Consider the following 27961-nt stretch of genomic DNA (forward strand, 5'->3'; position numbering starts at 1 on the left):
TTGTTACAAGTTTCTAAAGCTCACAACAAAGGAGATACACTTTATGATAGACAATAATTTAACGAAATATTTACCACTTACCGGTGAAAGGTTAGGTTCGGCCTATTTTTGCTTTGGCATAGGCCACAATATGCTATAGAATACTTCATCCTATAGTTTATTTTTTATTAATATTACCACAGCTTCGTACAAAGTCTAAAAACACGGGAAAACGTAAAAACATCACGATGACAACTTTCCACATGTAAACAAAGCGGTAAAGTTCGATGGCGTCAGCGGCAGTAAAAGCACATCGAAGTCAATGAAGAGGGTGCTGATAAAAGAGTGTAAATGTTTTTTCTCCCGTAAAACCACTGTTGTGAGAAAGAGACAGATATATCATTGTTATTTCTGAGTCAAGTTGAACAATTACGGCATTTCCTTATGATAGTTATTCATTGACCAGAAGCCTATAACAAAGCACATTTTTCAAGTAGCAAGAATTTTTCTTTAATATAGCGAAGTAACACTGAAAAATGTTACAGATTAACAGAAATGTTACCTTAATTTTGTAAACGAAATTTTCGCGAAGGAACGTCGAGAAAATAGAAATTACGGCGACCTCTGATGTGCAGTCAGTTGTATCGATCACTAAGTTTCGAAATATGATCGTATTTACGGAGACCGAAAATATATCTAATTCAAACATTTGTAAACAGTCCAGTTTATTGAGAAGCTCTTCAGACGGATCCAAATAGACTATACCCTAGTTATCAAGATGAGGTAGTAAGTGAGCTAGCCAGCTTCATATTTCAAGGCGTGTAACGAGTAGAAAATCTTTTGACTTATGTCATTGATCTGAGGGACCTAGGACAAAGTCTGATTAATAAAAGCTTAATTTTTTTACTTAATCAGTAAATGGGATAATTACACCATTTAGTAGTACAGTCAGATGTTGAGTACCAAGGATTAATAATTCAATCTACTAATAAATTTTTACCGATAACAATTGCCTGAGGTTTGTACGCGTTTATCGTAAGTTCAAAACTCCGATCCTAATTCACATTGTTAACGCCGACGGCGTTAAACTACTTCTTTTGAACTACAACAAACCTCAAAACAAACAAGAGAACAAGTTATAAGAGCGCCATCTACTTTTATCACCGGCCGGCCCCGTTGTAGTCGAAAATAGGCACACGAAAATAGAAACCGCTTTTGAGGAGTTTGTGCTTGTGATATAAGTAACACTTATATAACTACTAACTTTAAGCTATGAGATGAGAGTGAGTGGAATGGATGGATTTTAAAATTTTTATGATTTTATCAAAGACAATTTGGAAAAATTAAAACTTATTAGTTTTAGGCAGGGCTTGATAACGTTACCAATATAACAATAACGGTAAATAATGTTATTTAAAAATCGGTAATGTAATCTTAAAACGTGAAAAAATGACATTAAATTACGTTATTATATCGTTATCAATTCATCCAAAGATTTGCCAAAATTATTTCGAGAAATCTCGCGTGTGTGGTGTGACAAACTGTCATTAAGAACTTTAAGCCCGCTCGGCTTAAAGTTCTTAATGTCAGTTTGTCTTGTCCATGTCTTGTCACGTCAAATGAAAATCAATGAAATGTTGATATTTTTTGTTTATTGTTGACGTTAGTTTAATTCCTCCACTTTTTAACATTAATACCAACTTATTAAGTCATCAAATTTCGGAATACGATTTTCTTTTTTCTGCGTATCTGAATTTGATATAGTCATTTGTGCTAAATTTACTGTACTGTTATAAGCTATTTTTCTGCGACCTTTTCGTCTGTGGTGAATTTTACGCAACCATGTCGGAAACTTACGGTATGTATCTTGACCATTCATGCAAATAGTTTTTTGGCATCACCTTTGTTTTGAAATCATTTAATAAATGTCAAATTTTCAGAATACCTTTTCAAATTTCTGGTGATTGGTAGTGCTGGTACAGGGAAATCAAGTATACTAAATAATTTCATTGGGAATAAATGTAAGTCTTTTTTCATTGGAATGCTTTGTTCATACATATATTAGTTTCATTTATTACAAATTGCTTTTTAATTTTTTTATAGTCAAAGAAGATAGATGCCACACTATTGGTGTTGAGTTTGGTTCTAAAATAGTTAATATTGGAGGCAAGTCTACAAAACTACAGATATGGGATACTGCCGGGCAAGAAAGATTTAGATCAGTAACCCGTTCTTACTACCGGGGTGCAGCTGGAGCCCTATTAGTCTATGACATAACTTCCCGTGATTCTTTTAATGCACTTGCAAATTGGTTAAGAGATGCACGAACGCTGGCTAGCCCTAATATTGTCATCTTACTTGTTGGTAACAAAAAGGATTTGGAAGAGTCTAGAGAAGTGACTTTTACAGAGGCTAGTCAATTTGCCCAAGAAAATGGTAAGTTTAAACTGTTTCAAGGAACTTCTGTATGACAAATTTTGTAATTAGCTGGGTACAATAGTTATTTGCTAGTACCATAACCATATTTTTTTACTTACTTTAAATCTATGTTGTATGAAATTAGAAATTAAGATTACTGAATTAGTAATAATGACATAGGTACAAGATATCATTTAACTGATTCAAGAGTTGATCTTTTACACTAATGGCAGCTAGTACTATAACTTGTAAAGCCTGTTTGTCTCAAGTATTATAATAATACCAACAACTTATTATACTCACAGTAAATAATTATTAACTGTGAGTATAATAAGTTGTTGGTCCCAGTGCATCAGCTGGCTAAGGTACAGAAATAATTTCTGATTAACTGTGTATGATTTTATAATAAACCAGATCAGATGAAATAAAGGACGTCCTGGCAGAGGGTTAGGTCAAGAGTATCCAAAATTTCCCGAGTTTGCATGAAGAGAGTTATGAATGTGGATGATCGAAAGAAGTATGCAGAGATTGTGGCAAGTGGAAAGATGTAGTCTCTGCCTACCCGTCTTGGAAAAAGGTGTGATTTATGTATGTTTGAAATAAATTACCAAAAAGTGTTCTTGTAATGAATGATAGAAAATTATAAAAGTACATTAACGAAGAATAATAATAATGATAAACATGTGAGGCGGGAGCTTGACATAGCAGCCTTTAAATGCATGTGTATTTTTGACATGGTATTGACATAAGCAGTATCTTATTTTATCTATATCCATATTCCAATCATTAGTTTTATACTCATTCACATTTTTAATGTAAATTTAGATTTAAAAGATCTATATTTTTAAATTAACGTCCAGTGAAAATGCTGCAGTGTAGTTTGTTCCGTCGCTTTTACTCATGCACTTTGGAAGCAGTAGTGGATATAACTAGATTTAAGTGATGTGATGTCAATAAGTGAAACCTTGTATCCAATTTTGAAAACAAATCTATTCTAATCTTTTCTATTTGATGCTGAAAGTCAGTAGGTACCTTTTTTCATTTTCTTCCAATAGTTTTATGATGAATGCTTTCCCTTAACATTTTCAGAGCTGATGTTCCTTGAGACCAGTGCTAAAACTGGTGAGAATGTAGAAGAGGCCTTTTTGAAATGCTCCAAAACAATTCTAGCTAAGATAGAAACTGGAGAGTTGGATCCCGAGCGCATAGGATCTGGTATCCAGTATGGAACTAGCACATCCAAGAGATTGAGTGCGCCCAAGAAGCCTGCAAGAACACCTTCCGAATGTGCCTGCCGTGTCTAGGGTAATAACATTAATATTTTTAAGTATTCAAAGGATCTGTTTTATATTAGTTATTATTTCCTCCAAATTGAGTTCTTTTTATTCTTATAATAGATGTGATAAATATTAAAAGATCAAGTTTACTCTATATATTTTTGGTATACTCTAAGTTTGTTTTATTTATGTATGAATGAATATAGTCTTTTTAAGACTGTTGGCTCTGTCTACCCCATAAGGGATAAAGACCTGATCATATGTATGTTTGTATGAATATATACTGATACTCGTATAAACAGAATAATGATTTTTTTTAATCTTATTTGGATTCAATTTATGTGTAATATGTTAAATATATCCATACCAGTGAGCATCTGAATAATTTTGTAAGTAAAGTCAACATAGACGTGGAAAATTACTTAGATAACAATATGAATTGGGAATATTACATAAAAAGAACCAAAAAATATTGTTCATTCATTTTCCGTGATACACACAAAATTTGCTTTATGTATGTAAGTATGGTAGTTACCTATGTCTTAATAAAAATGATGTATATATTGAATTTCATTTATTATTAGAAATGATCACTTGACTCAATTAATTTCTAGAATGATCTCAATTAACAATACATTTTTAAATTGATGTCTCTCTATATTTTTTATTTTATTATGTCCAGTATGTATATGGTAACAGTTATTGATTATTGTTTTCCTTTAACTACTGTAAATGATATTGATATAAAGTTCATTTATGCAACTTATTTTTTTACTTCCTGATTATGTGGTTAATTGGAATATTGTGGTCTGGTTATCATGTTTTTATGATTGTAATTTTTTGGATCTTCAGAAGCTATTTTTTACATTATTTTGGTTAGTGTCACAATAAGTAAGTGGATCATCAGCTATCACCAACATTTGTATAAACTCACTAGCACTACTCATAAGTGTAAAAGTGGTGTAAAATTTGTAATTATAATGGTAAAATGAATTTGTTTGAAACTAAGTATTCAAGCAATTTTTAGAGTTTATTATCACGACGATCTATAGCCGCACTTTAAGAGTACCTAAGTGTGACAATAAAGTCTTGCAATGTTTGTTGGTATTTTAATATATGTCCCACAAATTAATAAAACAATTAGTTCAGACTAGACATAATTTTGACGTCATGATTTCCTAGGAGTTTTATTCATTTTATATTTATTGAGTTTAATTTGGCGAAATTGTACGCGTATGTAAGCGTTGTGGTAAAGGGTTTTAGAAATAAAATATGGTAACATTCTCAATATAAATTTATTCATGATTAAGTAACATTGCTAATAGCTTTACAAGGGTAGAGCTACATTAGTTTTTGCAATAAACTTCCTAAAGTTACTCAATAAAAATCTTTCCAGTTGAATTATATATAAAACTTAAAAATAACATTCAATTTCACTATGAGTGATAATATCTGCAGCTTTAGGCTATATCTGTGGATCGACGTTTCAACTACTTGGACTTACTGTTTTCAAAATCATAGGAGTATAATATTCTGATATGTACTGTAAGTTTTGTTGAACTTACTACTTAGTAATTTACCCGTGAATTATTTCAGACATACATTTATTTGTATATTTTCATATTATCAGTGCCGACCCTCTTGCGCTCTGAGCAGACTAATAATCCATAATCAGTACACTGACTGACTGACAGCTCTATACTTTTGAATTCATAACAATTACAACAATATTTTTCAATGTCAAATATTTCGTATGTATGGTAGGTACTCCATTTCCACCTCAATTTGAGCAAATAAAAGTTTGTATGTCAATAATAAAATATATATTTTTCGGACTAAATATTGTTATTTCTCTTATCTCATTAATCTTTCAAAGATGGTCTTAATCATTTTGAACTTTGAATAATAATAGGGTTTTAACATTCATCAAATAATATATATTCAGATTCATAAGAAATAATATAAAACAATAATATCTATGAATTATAAATATAATGTAAATAATATCTAAAACTATGCTTAATTTTAACTGTTACATACATACATAAAATAGCATGCAACAAAGAAATATTGACAAACAGATTAATTAAACAAAATGCACCTATTAATAAAATCTAGGAACTATACATATTCTTGTGTGGGATGTAACTTACAGTAATTTCAAATGACTAATATTTGTCCGACATGAAGTAAAAGAACATTTAGGATGAATTTGTGTGTAAAATAAATACACGTAGCAAGAACCAAATAAAACTTGCGTGTACTTTCCTATTTCCGTTAATATTTTTAACCGATAAATGATAATGTCGTAGGAAAAAAATATCATTATAAGAGAAAAAGTTTTTTTCCATCATAAATATAGTCCTAGTTCTATCACAGTAAAATATCAAAACACTTAGATAACAACAATCTTAGATTCCAATAATTTATTTTAAACGATTCTATATTTCCACTTCGCGAACTTTCGAGAATGGTGATATCAAACTGTTTCCGTAAAAGCTACAAATTATACTAAAACTTTGTGATCCATAAATGGAATGATCAAAATGATACACTACATGCATACCTAATGTGATTTTAAAGAGGAACCACCTAACACGAACAGGTTCCTACATGGTTGTTATTTTTTATTAGCGTAAGATATTTCAGAGTGATTTTGCTGCAAGGTTTCACTCGAGATATTTGGCATCATTTTCTGTTGTTTTGAATATCAGCACCGGTGCTGCAGAACTACCCAATGGACATAGGATTTTATTTACTTGAACTAATTTTTACACACCACAGGTGATTCGTGTTATTGTGGTAGAACTTGAATAAAAATCACGCGTATAATGCTACAGTCAAAATATAGTGGCGTATTTATGTGCCGTTTTCTGTGCATAATAATGTAACTTATTATTATTAATACAAATAGCTGTGTATAAAAATTAATTACATTTTACCTCTTTGCTATATTTTAATCTAGGTAGATAAATAATAAGTTTTCCAAAAACAATCGTCGTTTTCGTTTTCACATTTTGTACATTTAGTGTATACAGAAAAACAATCGTGCTTTTATTTTTATTGCAAATAGCAAATGTTTGTCCACGTGTATTAATTACTGTAGGTATCTCTTCTAAGTACATACGTATATTTTATTGTTTAAAAATAACAAGATCTTTCTATTATTAATTAAAATTAAAACAACTTATTGCTAAATATCGCAACAATGTAGTCACTGAAAGCTATTGAAGGATTTAGCCAAATACCTACTTTTGTTGGCTAAGATAGGCACTCGAATCGCGAAAGATGCGTATTTGCATTTTTACCGACATAAAAATTTGAAATCTATAGTGTTTTCATTGTTTTACTTTTATTTGTGAATGATTATTTTTAAAAATGATCAAAAATCAGTCTTGTTTGTATACCAGATTAAGTATGTAACGGGACAAAATATATGAAAACGTCTATAGACAGAAGTATATATCAATAATTAAGTAGCAAACTCCTATAACCTTTTTGTGACTAGACAGGTTTTCATATGTAAGTACACCTGAACCCTAATTTGATATAAAAGACGTCGACCAAGTTACTGTAACTCAGTGCCTATCTCCATTAGCATTACTATGTATAAAAGTAACCTTTGGATTTCCCTGAGAAGAGAAGGTACCTGTACTTTGTTTTCAAATAAAAATGTACAAGCCATACCGTTGTTGTATGACTACAACTAGTTCTACGCCCAATTAGTTACGCGATTACTTGCACGAATCGTGACACCATTTCAGAGTATCAATACAAACGAACTAATATTATCAACCTAAAAGCAAACTATTAAAGCAACTAACCAATCAATCATCGTGGAACCCGGAAATATCAAATTTTGGGCCATTATTCACGGTTACTTATTCTCACCAAAATAGTATAAATATAAAATAGTACGTAATAAGTAACATTTCACAAAAGAAGGAATAATCCGTAATTGGCTGATGTAATACTTTCTAGTGTCACGATAATAAAATTAAAAGCTTAGAAGAAATTCGGCTTTTACGGCATATGTAACGTAACTCGTGAACATATATACATACATATATCACCAAAATAATAACACTAATGCATTTCACTACGCCATTGCTTGCAGCTGTTCAAATTTAAAGTAGGTGTGCCTATTTTATTATAGATTACTCATTTCTGGTGCAATTGGCGTAGTGAAGGTGCGTTTCGTGTCTCGTGTGACATTTTTGGTTCACAGAAATGGGTCGTCTCGATGAAATGTTGTTGGAGAGCCTACGCGCATCCTAGGCTCTCGCGACAAGCCACCGCCGCTACCAGCGCGGCGCCACGCCCGCTGCCGTCTTCTGACAGCATCAGATCAAACTGAAACAACAAAATGATGCAAGTGAGGACAAAGTAGTTGTAGTAGCTATAATAAAATTTTGGGTGACTTTATGAGCGTCATGTTTTAATATAAATCTTTCAAAGCATTTCAAATTTAATTTACCTGTAGTGTGGTGCTCAAAAGGTCAAAAGTAGATCCTAGTATGTCTGAGTAGTGAATATATGTATGTACCTAGCAAACTAGACAAATAATCGTTTAATATTCATAGGATATTTGAAGAATAAGTTAAAAAAAATCAATAGAGTATCAACTCTAAATAGAGTAATAAATAGTAAGTACTTAGTCTGCATGTATACTTATAGCTTAAATAAGCCAGAGTTTGATTGTATAAATGAGCTTGTCCGTGATTCTAAACTTGACATACTTTTCTAAAAGGCAGCGGCTACGCCACAATTACGCTAATACCAAAATCACGTGGAAGAAACCGCAGGTAGCTAGTACTCGATAGAACTGTACTGTAATTTGATGAATTGTATTCCTGTTTTTGGCAAATACGAGCTTATGTTAGTTATATTACTTAGGTATTTGATCTACATCACGTTTTACCTTTATTAAACTCATTAATGATTGCTGGTGCGTCAGTGGCGAACATGATGCAATCCATTCTAGTAGGTAGGTATAGAACTTTTATAATTGACTTGTAAAAAGTAAGTTTGCCGTTCATGTTTATAAGGAAGCTCTACATTTTCTGTTTATTATATGTACCTACTTTAACATACTCTATCAGTCATTCTATACCTAGACTGAAAGGGGATGTCAGCATACCATCACAATACTTCTTTACATATTTTAAAGAACCAAGAATAGTTTTATTTTACATAGGTACATATACAAATGTATCACGTTATTTATCTCTTGTGGGGTTAGGCAGAGCTAACACTATGATCAGCAGCATAGCTTAAACGATGGAATTCCAAGTTTTCATTACACTACCAGTTTTTGCATTATCTTAAACAACAACCAATGTGTTTAAATTTGTATCTATTTCTTTTAAATAAATTAACGAGGGTGTGTCATGATACCGAGACAAGATCCGCCTGCTAAGACGTCAACAAGATAAAAATTGTTTTGAACTTGATAAACGACAAAGTTCAACATGTCATCGAACCAATTTCATACAAACAATGTATTATCTGTAGTTTGTACTGGCCAGCAAGGACTTGCAAAGAAGGGGGCTCGCCTTTGATATGTACATATTATCTGTAACGCAACTTAAATATTAATTGATGTACCTACCTACTTACAAAATATCTTTGATAACATAAGCGGTATGATATTTCTACAATAATGTTTTTAGCATAATTTTTTATGATCATTAAAATAAGCTTAGCACTATGTGGGATGTTTCAAATTTCTACATTGACGTGATTGATATAGTATATTCAAGTATGATTTTGTTTTATTAGGTACTACAAAAATCATATTTTTAGGTAAGTAGGTACAAGCTACCTTTAGACACCTCCAATTCTTACTCCAATTGTACCTATATCTAATCATTTTATTGATACTAAATGTGCAATTTATTAAAACCATAAAGTCACGGTGACGTGATGTGCGATGTGGCTAAATAGATATCTATAGTCAAGTGGTGCTACTGCCACACATGATGTGGCAGACCTTGAACTTTGTTCGTGGTGTCGTTGACTGAACAAATCTGTTCTTTATTAAAGTTAAATCTATGTACTTTGTACCGGACAATAAATATAAAACAAGTTTTATTTGATTACCGAATTGAAAACCCTATAAATGTACCTAATATAAATATGTAGCTAGGAGAAACCATTTTATATAATGCTTATTTATGTTTATAAAATAATATTAAATACCTAGGTATAAGTTAGTGTTTTTAAATCGATCAAAAAGTTGTTAATATACCTATATATTCTTATTACGCTGTCACTTGAAAATTTCCAATTGCGCTATAAAAAAAAAAAAATGGGTCTATTAAGAAAAAGTACTTACTGAAATACCAGGTTGGACCAACTGCGCTATCTTTTCGCACATGAGCGTGTGGAAATGTGGGTGGAAGCGGTAGACAGAGCCATCAATGCCTACGGTGACTCTAGGTTCGTTCATCTTGTTGAGCAGGGTGGCGATTCCGGCCGACACCAAGTGAGCGGCGCGACGCGACACGCACTCGCACACGTGTCGCACCGCGGCCATGTCCGCCTCCGTCGCGTGTGATAACCCTGCAATGTAAACATTGGTGTTGAGCAGAAACCCTGGCTTGGCCTCGGCAGAAATGATATACAGTTTTACGTAATAGGATGTATAGATATAAAAATATTATTAGCATAAAGAAAACCGGACTAGATGGAAAGATAAATATCGCAAACTGTAGCTTGGGCCCCGATGGCTCAGAAGCATAGCAGAGGAGGGTACAAATAATAATAATAATAATATATATTTTAATTTACTGATCATCGCGAGGTTTCGTAGACCTAACTTCTTTTACAAAATATGGTAATCTTAACGATTAAGGGGCACTTAATTGGAACGGACTCTGATTTAGGTATGTACTTAATAATTACAATAGGTGATAGAGCACATGATAAACTTAAACATATAAGCATTCGCTGGCTATGGTAGGTAGATTAAATGTACCAACCGAAAACAATTTGCATGCTTAAGTAATAACACATTTTGAGCTGCAGATTATTTTAATTAGAGCTATATTTAGATCTTAGGAGCAATAACTATTTGGTTAAACAGTCTGTCATGAGATGTCGAATTTTGTAACATAATTGCCAATGACCATATTCGAAAAGGTAAATGATCGGGTTTCTTTGAACATCACCTAGAGTAGGTGGCAGGTAATACCTATTATGGGGCCCGTCATTGAGTTACACGTATGAAGGTTACTGGAAGCACGTGTCTCTACACTATCGTTGTTTATGGTATTGTTATGGTCAATTTAGGTTTTATCAAAATTTTAGATGCCGATTGTTTAAAAAATACGAGTCTACCTATATGTTGCACAAAGCGTATTCCATTTTAATTGCATAAAATTTTCAATATATTGTTATTTGTTAGCACGTGATACATGCATTGCATACACACGAGGAAAGTAAAGTTTACTGCAAACGTGAATGTGAATAAAAATAAACAGTAACTTCTTGTATGTTAACAATGTATGTTCTATGCGATACGGAATGATTATTCGGATATTGGTTGATTGTAATAGTGAACGCACCCTTATTAGCCTTATAGTTTATGAGTAATATAGTTAATGAGCTGTAGGTATAAAATATACTGAAAGTAAAATAATTTCATAAATATTTTACTTGATTATCTTATACACAATTATATAGCTGTAGGTATACTCCATTTACGGAAATCAGTCTCAGTCATAAAAGTAAATAAAATAATATATGATATCGAACTATAAAACTATAAGTACATTAATTAATTGCAGTCAAAGATCAAATGCAAATTGAACTGTCACCTCATTATATGATTTCTCTTAGATAGGTATGTTTCAGCAACACCAGCATATAAGTAAATTGTAATTTTTATTGTAAGTGCTTTTTCATTTGCCCAATTCATATCAAAATAATATACGAACTATCAAAATTGTAGTTCCTTTCTTATTTTTTTTCGGTTTTTATCTATGTTGCCAAAAAAACGAAAGGAATATTTTCTTACGATTTGACAGTCTGACCCGTTTTTAGAGTGGTTCACATTTGATAAGTCCCATTTATTAGCTTCAATAAAACCAATTACTACTTAAAGACAGGGACAAACAGACAAAATATGTACGTAAAATGGTTGCCGTTGGCTTATTTCCTCTTTCATCGCTTATCCTACTACTATTATAAAGGCGAAAGTTTGTATGGATGTATGGATGTTTGTTACTCTTTCACGCAAAAACTACTGAACCGATTACCATGAAATTTGGTATGTAGGTAGCTGAAGACCCAGAATAACACATAGGCTACTTTTTATCCCAGAGTTCCCGCGGGATTGATAGGGTTTCCATGCGGACGAAGTCGCGGGCGGCCTCTAGTATTTAATACTTTTGTGATGATTCATTTTACAGGGTAAATCGTGTTGAGAAAACTAATATTTCTTCTGGTATGAATCTTTACTACGATCAGATGTATAAAATTATTTATTATAGAAGGGTTATGCAATGTACAAAGTATGTGTTCTATGCGACGATCAGGTTGCGCGTTCAGTTTATTATCATACAGTGTCGTCATGATTGATGAAAGTTTGGGTGTCTGAGTGATGGAACTAATTTACGTTTTTTTTTGCCAAGCTATCATTATGATAAGATATCAAATTTAGACGCCATTGCCCGAGCACGTTGAAGTCTTTTATAGGTTTTTTTGCGATCAACCACATTGCATCATTCGGGTATAAATTCGAAGTTTTGATAATTATGATATCTTGTAAATAATTATTTGATTTCTTAATTTAAATCAACTTTTTTTAATTATCTGAAAAACAGAACTGATTACTTATCTTTTCATAAATTCTAAGATCGGTTCGGATTTCATCAGTTTTAATAAACTAGGTACTCATTGTTAAATAATAAAATGTGTCATGTGGGCCAAACTGTATGCACAACTAGCGTGTAACGTGTTCATATTTAAAAAGATATCATAAAAATAGTCATTATTATTTTTTAGAAAGATACTTATATAAATTGCAATTACCGAGTTCCTCCAGTACATCCATACAGCTGGTAAAGTCTCCGGGTTTGTCGGACTCGATCTCAGATACATATTTGGTGTAGAAGCTGTTCCTCTGGAACAGAAGGTCGGACCCTCGTCCCCCGAAGAGCAAACCCATCCTGGTGAATTTGACCAGCGCCAGTCGTACCAACTCCCCCATGTACATTCCTGATATCATTTTTTCTTGGCTGAAATAGAAAATTTTAGAGCTCTCAATTAAAATTTCAACGAGTTTATCGTTGGCATAAAAAAAACTTATTCCGCAATACTTTGGATGGGTACCATAACTATAACACACGAAGTAGGGCAAAATTATGTGTTATCACTTCTTGAAAAACATTATACCTACATACATACATACATACATATGGTCACGTCTATATCCCTTGCGGGGTAGAGAAAGCCATCAGTCTTGAAAAGACTGAATGGCCATTTCATTTCAGCTATTTGGCTTAATGATAGAATTGAGATTCCAATAGTGACAGGTTGCTAACCCAACACCTAAAAAAGAATCCCAAGTTTGTAAGCCTATCCCTTAGTCGCCTTTTACGACATCCATGGGAAAGAGATGGAGTGGTCCTATTCTTTTTTGTATTGGTGCCGGGAACCACACGGCATATCATGAAAAACATCATTATTTTAAAATTTATAAATTTTGGAAAATCCAATCTTCAGTATCTACTCTCAGAAAATTTCATAAGTACTTAATTTCAATACGCGTAGGTATAAAATTATGTAAATCAGTACTAAACTGAATATGTAAAACACTACAGAATGAACATGTATAGATACCTACCGATCCACCTTACAGTCATTGAAATGTAAATATTGGTACCAAGATATTTTAAATATCAAATTACTATTAAAAATTATAAATTAAACTAATATTTTCAAAAGTCTCACTTGTTCAACGTTAGCAAAATGTTTATGCTGGAGTAACTTAAGGTCATTTTTGCTGATAGAGACGCTGCAAGTAAACTGCATCATTTCGTTCTATAGCGATTGTTATCGATCCACTGACCTTGTTGTTGTTTGGTCGTAACAAGTACCTTCAATTAATTAGTTAAGCTAATTGTTCAAACAACAGTTAAAATTGTATGATTAATTGTAAATCTGTGTTTTCGCAAAAAATGCTGCTGCAATTAATTGTTTTTAAACTATGACCTTTTTATCATGATTCTGTTACGTGCAGTTTAATTGTCATTTTATTACGCAAAACAAATATATTTTATGTGACATTATATTTATTTTTATTATAATTACCTTTTTAATTACTTATAACAAAAAACGGGTAATTTTTACAGTAGTTAAGGTGGTTTTAGGTAATTTGACTTAACAATCCTCATTTTATAAAAATAATTTATAAGTTTTTACATACCATACGCATATACGCTTTATTCCTTACGAGTTAGACAGCCAGTAGTCTTAAAAAGATTGAAAAGCCCACATTCAGAAGATGGCTAGCGATAGCGATGAAGAGATTCAAACAGTTTAAATCGTAAATTAAAAAAAATAAGATCACTTACATCTGTTTTCCAGGGTTGATGGAGTTGGAGTCGACCTCCCTATCGAACTCGGTTCTTACGAAGTCTAGAGCACCGTCGTCTCCAAAAGCGCCCCATTCCGTGTTGATCAGCATATCCGACTTGGACATGTCGCCTTCAAACAATTCGCACTGGCCTGTCTTCTCCACGTAGCAGGCGTTGCTTCCAGTACCTTCGGAATTAAGGTAAGGTTAACCACTGAATCTTTTCATGACTTGAATAAACACAACTTGTTATGACAGAAGACATAGCGATACGCTTTAGTTAAAAAATATTAAAAAGAGTTTGTCAAGAAAGTTCAAAAGTAGCACAGGCATTTATAGTATAATTAAAATATTAAAAATACATTGAAAATAATAATATTAATAAGGATGCAGAAGATCGTAGCAATTACAGCAGAAATAGTTCGTGATGGTCATTCAAATGAAAAATGTTGTTTCAGGATGACTTTAAGCCTTTTAATAAAGTCATATTGAGTTCTTTGTGTTCATAAAGAAGATTATACTTTTTATATATATTATAATGAAGTCAATTAAATATCAGACATGCAATTTTAAGAGTGTAGTTAAATAACAAAAACAAAACACGCCCAACAACACAAAATGTAAGTAAACAAATTAAGTATTTCTTGGTGTTCAACAACAGCAAATTTATGATTTTATGATAAAATTAAAACAAATATTTATATAAGACCTACTGACTTCAGTTGGCGAGGTATTTCCCAACGAGAAATCAGCTGCAGTAAGCTCATAATAACACCAACACCACTTGCGATTGAGATCACAATAGCCCACAACCGAACACAAAAGCCGGATAAACCAAAAATTATTATTACCAACACACAATTATGAAATAAACTAAACAGCAAAAGCTACACAGCAGCAATAACCAATGAAACCTACCAACGATGAGTCCTATTTTGCAGTTGTGGTTTTTCCACGCGCAGGACATTAGAGTTCCCGTCGTGTCATTGAGAATAGCGCAAATGTCAATCTGTACATCCTACAAGATTGAAAACATGCTATCAGTTTATGATGAAGTTCTAGATTTATTCCAGATGTTTAGTGTGATTAGACCAGCGATACGTTGATGATGATAAGAGGCTTTCGTGATCTAGGTGGCACTTTCGTCAGTAAATTTTATGTTCATTTTTGTAACATAGTCTACTCTTACCATCAAATCAAGTATGATCTGATACCTTATATTTATTACGATTGGTATTAATGACAAAATTGTTACGCTGGTAATAAATATGGAAGTATTTATCCGTTCTTTTTTGTAAAAAAAAAAACAACTTTACTGAATAAAGAAGAAAATAAGCATTGGTTTTCTTGACGAACTATTGAAAATAATTAAGAATTTTACAAATGCTTTTCGAAAATAGAAAATAATAGTCACTTTAATACTTACATCCAAGCGCGTAAATTTACGATAAATTAAAGTATACTAATAGAACTTTCAAAATCAAGCCCGTAATATTTGTCCGTAATGAAAAATCTAGTAAATGTGTGACAATGTTAGAATGAAAAAAAAAATGTTTACCCTTTAAATGAATACCTTTGGAAATTGTGATACTAGAGTTAAGAAGTTTATCTAAGTAAGTAATTATATGAGAAAAAAAAAGATCGTCATGATCGATTTTTTTATTGTTATTTTGTTTATAATGTGCTCTTTCTTCAATTAAACCATAAAGATCACTGACTAAGAAATGAAAGCGAAAGCCTCTTTCTTTGCTCTCATTAAATCTTAAGAAGACGCATGCCTTAGTTTTCTAGAAGAGAGCTCTATCATCGTCAACTCACCAATAATAACCCCTACTCGGCAATTTTTTTCTTTGTGTGCACATGACATAAGGGTACCAGTAGCATCATTAAGAATACCCGTCACTGATAATTTAAGGTCCTGTAAAATCACTATAACTTATTCTTGTAATAAAAAAAAAACTGCAAGTTCATTCAGTAGTCAAGTACGAATTTTTACCAATATTTGTCAAGTGTGCCTGTATTGTATTCTTTTAACTTATATAGTAAAAGAAGGAAAACTTACTCCTCTCCTTGCAATAGCATCTTTTAATCCTTGAACAACGTCTTCTCCAATAGCGCCGCTGCATGAGAAGCCTTTGGTCCAACGTTGCAGGATTCCTTTCGTGAGACCCATTTGTTTTAGAGGAAAACTAAAAGTGAATCCAAGAGCCAACCTTTCTTCATATACATTATGTTCCTATAAAAGATGAACACAATTAATAGAATCGAATAATGTATGAAAAATTAAAAGATGTAATAAAATTAAACTTAGCAAATTACCTTCATGAAATTAGCTAAGCACTCTGCTATATGATCAAATAAAGCGATGCCTGTTCCGGTCATGATGTGATTAGGTATGGCATAAATTTTCGACTGCATATCGAAATGATTTTCTCCCAAGTTTATTATAAGAACTCTGAAGTTTGTGCCCCCTAGATCTAATGCGAGGAATTTTCCACGTTCTGCAAAAAAGAAAAATATATTTTACCATATGTTTTAGTATATACCTAGTAGGTATAAATGATATAATTTGTTGTTCGATATTTGAAATATTTACCTTTTCCATTTGGCAAGTCTTGTATGTAAGTTAACCAACATTTTACAGTCGCCGTAGGATGAGTATCTTTACTAAGTCCTTTTACTAGATCGTTATGTAGTCTAGTCATAATTTCTCTGAGCTGCTTGTCTGTCATATGTAGTATTTCGCATTCTTCGCGAATCTGCAACAAAAATGTTACATAAATAAATAGCATGGCACTCGAACCACACTGCTATTGACGTTTGAAAACAAGACAGTATCTAATAATAGATTTCGTTAGGAAGCCTGTGATGTAGGAGCGCTGTGATAAAAAAAAGGAATGTACGAACCTAAAAAAAATTTTTTCCGCTGTCCTGCTCTGTAATTCAAGTCAATAGTTATAAAGAATTTGCTACCTTTATTTATTTTTGTTAAATGGCTTGACATTGATGCTAGTGCAATATCCTTACATATAAAACTAGTAGTACCTAGTATGCAACCCGTTCATTATCGCCAACGAGTTTCACAAGGTCAAAGCGGTCATTACAACACTACCGTTGCTTTCCAATTTAATGCCGGTTTTGAATATTGAAATTGTTAAAAATATTACTGTACTCACCAAAGGCAAATTATTGATAGCCATACCCATTTTGTTATTGTTTATTTTACAACACTTTAACAACTATAAAAATTTTTGTTTAATAAATACACTGCATGAGTTGCAAGATTTGCCACACGTCTTGCCAATGCCACCAGTAAATGAGGAATACGGCCACGATCGGCGAGCGCGGTATAATACTAACACGCTCTTTTTCATTCATGATAATAAACTGTTGTTGTCTCGTTTCTATGAGCACACGTACGCATTTGACAGAACGGACAAGCTATAGAGGATGAGACAAGCTAAATAAATAAGGAGATTGTCAAAAAACTTTGAACTTTGAATAAAAAAGTTTGAGCATGTTAAAGATTCCCATTATTCAATCTTGTATTAATAATCATGGTTTTGAAATTCTAGAATAGATATACTGACAAAATAGTTTATGATTTGCCAAGCCTCTCGACGTAGGGTTCTGATTGGATGACGCGTGGGCTCGCTTATGACGTCATGAACATTCTTCGATTCCTATAATTACCTACAACTGCATTCGTGCCTGTGATTTTTATAAATATAAAGTACGAGTAGCTATGAGTGCGTGAGTTGGGTGGCTCACATTAGTGTTATTAACGCGTATTATTAAATAACATGAATAACGTGTAGTAAGCTATTGAAATGATTTAGGGTCAATATAAGTCTTATGTACTACAGGAATAATTTCGTTAACTTTTATTAAAGTTCTGTTTAATTTTGTTGTCTTGGTTATCCTTTTCACATTTTTAGTAAATTTTAGTATTTAGTAGACAAAACTCAACTATGATTTTCTTTTTAATTTTAATTTATATTTCAGTACATTGTCATTTTACTTCAATTAGGAGTATCCCCACTTTTTCTTGGCAATATGTGTTGTTTGTTTCTGCTATAGATTAAGGTTTTATTTGACGCAGACAGGACGCAATAGATTTGCGTTTAAAAATAGGTTATAATATACCCCATATAGGTTTCGTCCCACGGAAAATAAAAAACCGATATTTGCCATTTCTGCAGGAATTTTGGGAATCTTTTAGATCGACAATATAGGTACTTATAGACTAGCATAGAGAAAAAAATCTGAGCGATGAAATGAGAAGTGAGCTTAAATGATAGAGATATTACAAAGTTTAATTGTCAATACTGGGCTAAGCATGTGAATTGCCTTTTTGCTACGCTGCTTTAACTTAAAAAGTTAGTATCATGCCACTTCAGCGTAAAGTATCGCGATAAGTTTCGTTCATTTGTATGAGTTTCCAGATAATATCAACTTTATTGCGATTGTATCTGATACGGACACCAAACCCTGTGCTAATCTAACAATTACTATCCTATTTACTGACATTGTAATATTTTTGTTTTATTTGCTAGATTGCGATTATTATGGATATATTTTTTATTAAGGTGTCATTTTGAATTAAAATTTATTGCACCAAAAAAACCATACAATAGGGGTTAAATTATGATATATTATATTATTTGTATGTATAATAGATATAGATAGACCGTACAAATATTATTAACTTGACTTATCTATTTTGGTACTACATTTCGTATTGTTTTTTTAATGATGAGCCAAATAAACAAAATAATTTTTAATGAAAGGAAAATATATTTGATTATTCTATAAAGCCTCAACAGGATATAATCTATTTTGTATTGATCAAAATTATGAAAACATGATAGTTATCATGCCAAATAAAGAAAATGTCTTTATGTGTGGGATGTCAACTATCATGTCCAGCAACACAACACTTGTATAAATCAGTATGTATATTACTCGTTGTCATTTAATTTTCATAGTTTTGCTAATGACGGACTACTAGATTATCGTATGAACACCAAGTAGCGTCATAAAGTAAACATTGTAACTGGTTATATCCCGCGCGTGTACGCTCTAACTGATATGTTAATTGGAGTATATAAAGACATCGTGAAATCAAAATCAGAAGACAATTATTATTTTGTGGCAAAAAGTCTGTTCAACAATACACGCAATTTTATTTAGTACGATCTTGTAGAAAATCATGTCATGGAAATTTTGTTAAGTACTTCAATTCCAAGACTTGGAATCAATCAATTGGAGTCAATTAATAGCGACATCGAATTTTAAGTAGTACTCATGAATATTTCAGAATATTACATAATGTTTTGTAATTTATTGTATATTGTCTTGTAGGTATTTACGAGTAGTCCAAAAGATTTTTAATCATTTAAGCCACCGAAGTTCTTAGGCATTATTTATACATTACTTGACATTTTTGTTTGATAAGGAAAAAATCCAAGGAATTTAATAAAAAAATCTAACCTAAGAGCATTGGCAGTTTTTCATGGTAGATACCTGGCACGTAATGAATGTATATAATATTAATAATCACAATGTGTGTGTCTCTGTATTATTATTATATATATATATACAAGGAATTTACTACAGGCAGTCCTTCTCTATTTGTCACAAACTGAACTGTAGTGACCAATGGAAGTGACAAAGACCTATGAAGTTACTGCTAAAATTTACTTTCAAATGCTAAAAATGCCTTTAGCCTTAAATGTCAGGGCTAAACAAGGAGATTTTGACGCCCTGAATTATCAATAGCCGAGCTATCGATCCGAGCAATCTTCGTATGTTTATAATTTAGATCTGAATGCCACCAAACATTTTTATTTTAAATATATCGTATACAAGGTACACAAAACAACTTGTCCGGTAATGTGAAGTGATTACAAATAAAAATTATATTTATAACCCAACAATTTTTAGTTTAAAAATCCTAAGCCTGAATATTGTCATCAGATTATTGTAATCCACCGATCCTGTGGTGTGTTTAAAATTTCTATATCATTATTATCTTTTTATTTGTTTTCAATGGTGCAGCTAGTGCAACTAGGAAAACAAATGGAACAATCGGGGGCTCTTTAAGATGTTTCATGTATGTGTGGCCTCTAACGATAATGGGACCTTGTCTGACCTTGTGATAACTGTGATCAATGAATATATTTTGTTATGTCTATTTATCCTTAGATCAATTCAAATTGACAGACGTAATAACGTTTAATTTTTGAACCTACTAAAGAAATATTTTGTCCCGGGTTAGCACACCAAAGGACCTACGGTTATTTTTTTTCAGCAAATCCTTTGCTGGATGGGAATGATCACCTATAGATAATGAGTTTTTGAAGTGCTTTAATAATGATGAAAATCCATTATTGTCACGTTACTGGGCATAAGTACCTATACTGAATTAAATTTTATATTGCATTGTGTTGTTGAAATGCAACAAATAGTAAAACTAAATAATCAATTATTTTATTACAACAAATATTAAAACATTATTTTGATCGACCCTAGTAGAAATAAGATTTTTTAAATATTTTTCATCTTTATTTTTACTTATGAGGGAATCCCATATAATCATGGCCTTGTATTATAGTGTTTTGTGTGTAACCTCTAGCCGACATAACCTAAGTAGTTTCCTACAAGGAGCACTAACGACTACCTTCATTCTTGCCGCCAAACGAATATGCGCAGAATGACAGCAACTGCCTCGTATCAGCCACATTGTGACGAACTTTATGTTATAATGAAGTATGTATCGGCAACGGCATCACCGTTTTTATACTGTATTGAGTTGAAAGGAAATTTTGTAATTAATGCAAATATTTGATGTGATATGTACTCACAATATCTCTCGCTTGACGCATATCGATTTGTCTTGTCAGTCGCGACGACTGAGATAAAAGGTGATGAACGAGTAACGTTGGCGTCCACAGCGTGCTGGCATATAGTAACACTGGTTTAGCGAAGATATCCGCGTTCTCGCGAATACCGGTATCGGAAGCCGTGCGAAGTGAAAGGTATACGATGTGGTATGAGTTGCGACTGTCTGAAACACGCGGGGCACTCGTTAGGCGAGTCGCGTTGAGGTCACCTTGAGACTACGCGGCTGGCGCATGTGCACCACACCCTCAGACCGTCCCTCCCCTTCGCCTCGGTGCCGTGACGTCACGACCCCTGCCTGGCCCGGCCCGCGTCGGCAGTCGGCACCGCTCACGTGATGCCCTTCACGCACGCAACCGACCAACGATGTACGAAATACTTGTGCAAAACTGAAAGATATAGCGAAAAAACCACGATCGATCTTTAAAATATCAAATGCAATGAAATTCTCCTATAAAGATGATCAAAATTCTAACGACAATTCGTGGATAAGGAAAAGTCTCGAAATCCATTGTCATATAATTTTCCTCGTAAATGGGTACTTTTAAAAACCACGACCGCACTATACAAAGCAAAGAACATTGTTTTATACGTTTCTAATATTTTTATTTTTCTGATTCATCAATAAATTTCCTTATACAATCGATATTTCGGAATTAAACAATACATGTAATAACGGACTGATGCCCTCTATTGCAATTACTAAATTAAAAAAGGCACTTGTGTCTTACTATTTCTTTTACAATATTTTGGTTGAAATTGTTCCAATATCTTCACCAGTTTTAACTGGATCATATCTAAGAACAAAATTCGACGTATTTATGGACGATAGTAGTTGATAGGATTATAAATTTAGCTTCGGTTAGAGCCTCCTCAAGGTTGTTCACATTCTTACAGCGTATTATGGTTTATGCATGCAAAGTACTAAATAAACCGAAGCTATGTTGACAAAATGTCAACTGACCAAAGTAGGTGGTGTTTTTTTTTTCTTTAAATTGGAATTAATTCTAATATTTCAAAAAAAAATATGATCATAAAGTTTCCACTGTCGACCCATAACCATGTCCGATTAGATAAGTACTTATTTGAGTACGGAATAGTACAGGGATGTCCACAATTAAGTTTTCTTTCCTTTAGTAAAACCTTTACATATAAAGAAACACATTAGTTCTAGTAAGTATCTCCAATATTGAATATATTACAGTGCGCAGGTTAAACTAATACAAATTCTACATACGTGCAGCATTTCAACATGGACTTAGATCAACTCTGCAACTGGTAGTTGGTAACTGACCGGTCCAGTCCAGTGGGATGATGTCATGGGACGTGCCCCCAAGCATGTAGATAACTGGTGTTGGTCGTGGTGTGTGAATCAGTAGGCGTATTACTCACAGCTGTTTAATGCTTAGCAATCTCGTACAGTCTGTAGGCAAGGTCCATTTCCATAACACGCATACTGCGTTTTCCATGAACGTTGCTAGTCATTTCATCAGATTTAAAGAGGTTCATTTGTTAGGGATTTTACAAATTTTTGAGTCAGTCCATTTTTTATCAAGTCATAGAAAACCTGAATGCTTTCCGAATTACACTGTATCACTGTTAAAAATTGCATCAGTTTTTTTTATTATGATAGTAGGAGAAATGAGCCATCAGATAATTTCAGCTTCAGCTGCGCATTCTGATGAATAATCCATATTCCATATTAATAATTTATGTAATCAGATGATTATTTTCAGTAATTATGTCAAAATATGTTATTACCTTTCATCAGCTACCTATCTGAAAGTTTACTCTTAAACAATAGTAAAACTGCATATTCAAGATTTAATGACATATTTTTGAAAATGCGTTATTTTCTTATTTAAATGAGAACATAAACTTTTTTAATTTAAAAGTTCATGGATCAACTGAAAACTGAAATTTACAAAAGGATTGACGCAATGACAAAACGCGCATGCGCGTCTTTGAACCGTCCATGTGCGCACGCGCGTATTGTTTCATATAGGTAATTATCTGAAATTCACTTATACCTAAAATAAACTTCAATATATAATATTCAGTAGTTATTTCTTCTTTTTATATAATCGTTCTATAGAATGCAGGAACATAATTGTAAACCATCGCAGAAGCATAACCTGTGTAGTATATTTTATTTATATTTTTATTATAGGTACTTGATTGATATGTAATTATCGTGTTTGTAAATTATTTCATTATTACAAGGAAAATGAATTTTACCTGCTAATGACTCATACATACTGCATATCAAAGACCGAGATAATTTTCTTGGGGATTCCCTTTAATCATATCATATTTTGAAAGGTTATTATATTAAATTTATCTTCCTTCGGGTTCTCTAGGATGTATGGAATTAGGGAGAAAGGAAATATTGTATGCCTATTCAACAATAAAAAAATAAAAATATAAATTTGTATACATACATAGAATCACGTCTTTATCCCTTACCGGGTAGATAGAAACTCTACACAGTCTTGAAAGACTGAAAAGCCACGTCATACATCACCATGATGGAGTTGAGATTCAGATGTGCCCTGTACGCATGTTCACCAATAAGAAAAAGAATAGGACCTCTCCATCTCTTTCATGGATGTCGTAAAAGGCGACTAAGGGATTCCTCTTTTAGGCGATAGGCTAGCAACCTGTCACTATTTGAATTCAATTCCAACCAGCTGAACGTGGCCTTTCAGTCTTTTGATGACTGTTGGGTCTGTCTACCCCGCAGGGGATATAGACGTGATTATATGTTATGAGATTCAGATACAGATTGCAGATACAGTAACAGGTTAGAATCTAAAGCTTATTAGCCTTTTACTTTATTGATTTAAAAAATATATCTAAGTACGTATTATTTGTGTAAGAACATTGTTTTTACTAATTCTATGAAAATGTTGTTATCTGACTATTTATGTATCATATCCTATATCTTTATTACATTCGACTAATAAGTCGAGAAACAATGTCGGAGATAGCCAAACAAAAATATGATACTCTTGTCATGCAGCGTAGTGTTTTCAAATTCTTAAGTTCTAAACTAGTCGTAGTGATTGTATTTTTTCAGTTCGACTGTTCGATGCAGTTTCGAACTTTGAGGCCTCGAGTATAGCTTCTAAACCTAAGCTGGATACAATACATCGGATTATATTTTTTTTATTATAATTTATTTTTTATATATACCTTTACCTTACGAAAATTTTATTTATGAAATACTAGGCCTGTTGCTAGCGACTTCGTTCGCCGTTAAAGTTCACTGACAAACTTCCATCTCCCTCTTTTAGTCCTTTATCCTACTTTTTTGTCCCATTATTAAAAAAACCTTTGCCCTTCCTCAGGGTTAACTCTAAACTCTATCTCTGTAATAAAATTCATCAAAATCGATTCAGTGGTTTAGGCGTGAAAGCATAAAAGACAGACATAGATGTTATATACAATTAAAATATAAGGATAAAATATATAAAACCTAAGTTTTGAATGTGGAACACAATAAGAACAACATACATATATAAGGAACCTTGCTTTCATAATTGTACGGAAATGTCATTCAGCGGAAACGTATATTCTGATAGATATTGCCAAAATTAGATAAGAAAAATTAAAAGGAATCCACATTTCCAAATCTGGGTTTGGATTATTGTAAAGTTGACGTTCTGAAGAAAATTCTGCAGTGCAGTTAGTTACCGCACTGTTTTAGCACTGGTGCTTTGGACGCAGATAACTAAACTTTGCTTGAATTTATTTATTCGACGTTGACCAATGTGATAACTATCAAGTGATGTTCTCAAATGTCCCATAATAATGATTTAAACAAAAATAACGATTTGAATACGATAAGAAGAAGACTGCAGATAAGAAAAAGAAACTTGAAAAATTAAACATGAACAACAATTGCTGTAAATAATCTAAAATCTATCTGCCGCTTACTAAAAGCGATGATACACTTCAATGATTATTTTTTTTTAACAAGGGGTTTACCTTAATCAAAGATTACAAAAAAAAAATCAAAAATAAATCGAACTAGTAAATATAAAATGGCAAAATTTTCAAGAACAGCTGTTTTATTTTATTCGCACAAGTTTTATTTTCAAACCTACTCCAGATATGCTATGTCAATCATTCAGAAAATCATCTAGTGAAGTCTTATTTTCTTTTGTAATATATACACCTATATTATATCTTTATAAATTGTAGTTTATTTTAATTTTCATTCAGTTACTTAATACATTCAGGTACATACCTACATATATGATATGTTACCTACCTGCGTTTGATGACACCTGAATATGTCGTGTGTGGTAGAAAAGTTTAAGAGTAATTTACCTTAGAAGGCACCATGTCGTCGGCCATACTATCCAAGTGACGAGCGAAGCACCCAATAAATAACACAAGCAAACGCGAAATGAGCTATGTAATATGCCGTCACTTATATTCTAAGAAACTCTTATCATTACCACAATAATACCTATCTTTATCTAAAAACAAACTGAGCCAATTACAAAGGCGCCGTTGTAATTTAATATAATGGAAATAAATGTTTTATAGGTAATAATAAACTCATTCACTTTAATATAATGTTATAAATGATGACCGTTGTTTAATGGTCAGTGGAGTACTGGATATGATGCATGTTGTTGACTGACGTTGGTGGTGGTATTTGGCACGTGGTTCAGGCAAATTTGGATATGTACCAAACAACCGTTTAGATAGGTCACATCTCATTTACTCAAGGGTTTAATGCCTGCCTGCATTCGGAGTTTCCATTCCCTTTCAATGTTCGTTCTTTATATGTTCCTATCGTAAGCCTAGCGTTTTAGTTAAATGTTGATTCGTGCAATTAGCCAAGGTCTTGCATATCTCTCTTTGACGATAATATCCAACAAAGTAGTTATTTAGAATCTATCTAGTAATGCTGTTCTTACAAAGTGAGCAGAATAATTATAAATCCTTAATATGATTTTTTATTTTGTTTTTTAAGTCATTAAGACTTTAAATTAAAAGACACTATATTAAAATCAATAAATTAAAAAAACCTATTGTATTCACCTATAAAATAACCAATTTGTTAATCTTATCCGCAGTTACTAATTTAATTGATTTTCTTTGAAATGAATTAGGTAAATAAATTACATAAGACTACCAACATTGATGTATAAAAAACAAGAAAATTACGAATTGTTTATATATCTTCAAAATATATAAAAGCGCACACTGACTGAAAATTACATCCCTTCTGAAGTGGTGGGGTACTCATAAGAGGGTTTCCTGAAATTTTTGTGAGATCGGTTTATAAGTAGTTTTATGCGGACGGATCCGCAAGTGTAGTCTAGTACATAATAATATTTTGTAATTGCTCCCCTCCTGCCGAGACCAGTTCATGGACATATCGTTTATTGATATGCCCGGGAACGGGTTTTGGCAGGAGAACAACATAACATCAACTTCTCCAAAGGGCCTCTACGTGTTGGATTTATATCCCCACGCAAGCCTCCCAAAAATCCGGATTGTATAGACCTGTGACATCCAAGAGGAGAAATTAATACTTAATAAGTAATATCTATTTGCATGCATAGACTCTGGATGCATTTCTGCCAAATAAGTAGGTATTTCTGGTATTTAAAAAGTAAAAAAAAAAGAATTAAAGCGCAGAAAATCTAAGTAGGTAAATAATTAAATCTATGAATAATCAAACATAACAATAAATTGAGGTGATTGGAGAGGGGCCATTTTTTATCGCATAAATTATTTGTCCTATTGTTTTTTAGCATGATGATTTCGGCATAAAAGTTCTATGGCAAAATAGGCTTACATATTTTGGCATAAATGTGACACAAAACTAAAAAGGCGAAGTAGACTTTTTGTTAACTACCACAAAGCGGAGCGAGCGAAACGAGCGAAGCTTCAAACTTTGCTAATAAAAGAAACTAGGATCAAACAACAATATTAAACATAGGAACCTTACCTAGGTTTTATATTGTTGTTTGATTACGCTTGGATATTATGCTTCAAATAGTTTTGCGAAAACCGTTGTGCAAAAGAAAGTTATGCTTATAAATCATTATGCCCTTAATCGGTATGCTACATTACACTATGGCTTATTTTTATGCTAATAGATAGAACATAGAGAGACACTTGCTCAACAGTAAGTTACAAAACCATGAAGCCATATGTATAAAATAAATGATTTAAAAAAATTGGGAATTCAAACGTACCTTAGCCATAGTTATTTTCCACTTCCGTTACCCTCCACCAAATGCTATAAAGATTCAGAGTCAAGTGTCGTATATCGAGATAATGTTTCGTGATAATGTTTCATGTAGGTATCAGAATGTGTATGATAATTTTAAAATGTTATATAGATTTACTTAACTTCATTATCACCATTTCCGCAAACCTAAATCCTGTTAATCCAAGTCCCATACGTCCACAAATGATCATGTAACAATTTTCATTGTTCAGTAAAATCACTGAAAAGTTATTATAAAAATGTTGAGACTAATAAAACCTATTCCATTTCCACTATAAAACTTTATTACATTGCGTAAGTTTAAATAAAATTTATATGGTCGACCCCAAAGAGCATGGCACGTCACATCACCTTTTCAACCGATTACCAAAAAAGGAGGCTCAATTAAACTAAGTAATTCCTTTTTTCCTTAAACGGTACCTTTGTGTGATTTAGAGTCAACACTTATTCTGTTATAGAAGTAATTCCATCAGCTTCCATTTCTACATTCTTAATACCAGCTTTGGTGCGGGATTAGCGCCCGTGGTAATTTTCAGAAAAAAA

General features: G+C 32.5%; 2 protein-coding genes across 5 annotated transcripts; one reads left to right on the forward strand and one right to left on the reverse strand.

The window, feature by feature from the left end:
* Positions 1-1578: 1578 nt before the first annotated feature.
* On the forward strand, positions 1579-5978 carry LOC106137156 (ras-related protein Rab-4B). The gene is made up of 4 exons (XM_013337937.2): positions 1579-1837; positions 1920-2000; positions 2083-2415; positions 3487-5978. The coding sequence occupies exons 1-4, from the start codon at positions 1822-1824 to the stop codon at positions 3699-3701; spliced, it is 645 nt and encodes a 214-aa protein (XP_013193391.2). The 5' UTR covers positions 1579-1821; the 3' UTR covers positions 3702-5978.
* On the reverse strand, positions 4956-27500 carry LOC106136177 (hexokinase type 2). 4 transcript variants are annotated; one of them, XM_013336659.2, is made up of 9 exons: positions 27384-27500; positions 16853-17015; positions 16576-16757; positions 16319-16492; positions 15175-15274; positions 14255-14444; positions 12711-12916; positions 10012-10238; positions 4956-8027 (listed from the first exon to the last, which is right to left on the reverse strand). In XM_013336659.2, the coding sequence occupies exons 1-9, from the start codon at positions 27390-27392 to the stop codon at positions 7938-7940; spliced, it is 1341 nt and encodes a 446-aa protein (XP_013192113.1). In that variant the 5' UTR covers positions 27393-27500; the 3' UTR covers positions 4956-7937. The 4 variants fall into 4 exon arrangements, with proteins under 4 accessions (XP_013192113.1, XP_013192105.2, XP_060801485.1 ...); XM_013336651.2 differs by lacking the exon at positions 27384-27500 and adding an exon at positions 25495-25652; XM_060945502.1 differs by lacking the exon at positions 27384-27500 and adding an exon at positions 21123-21344.
* Between the last annotated feature and the right edge of the window lie 461 nt (positions 27501-27961).

This window comes from Amyelois transitella, chromosome 8 (assembly GCF_032362555.1).
Source record: "Amyelois transitella isolate CPQ chromosome 8, ilAmyTran1.1, whole genome shotgun sequence".
NCBI classification, from domain to species: Eukaryota; Metazoa; Arthropoda; class Insecta; order Lepidoptera; family Pyralidae; genus Amyelois; species Amyelois transitella.

Bases quoted from the DNA above. Each gene is read 5' to 3' on its own strand.
- LOC106136177 (XM_013336642.2), bottom strand. From the start codon at position 17,462: ATGGGTATGGCTATCAATAATTTGCCTTTG. The intron at 16,493-16,575 runs GTAATTTGCTAA...CATCTTTTATAG, and splicing joins GCTTAGCTAATTTCATGAAG to GAACATAATGTATATGAAGA. The intron at 15,275-16,318 runs GTAAGTTTTCCT...TCAATCTTGTAG, and splicing joins ATGCTATTGCAAGGAGAGGA to GATGTACAGATTGACATTTG.
- LOC106137156 (XM_013337937.2), top strand. The intron at 2,001-2,082 runs GTAAGTCTTTTT...ATTTTTTTATAG, and splicing joins TAATTTCATTGGGAATAAAT to TCAAAGAAGATAGATGCCAC. The intron at 2,416-3,486 runs GTAAGTTTAAAC...TAACATTTTCAG, and splicing joins TCAATTTGCCCAAGAAAATG to AGCTGATGTTCCTTGAGACC.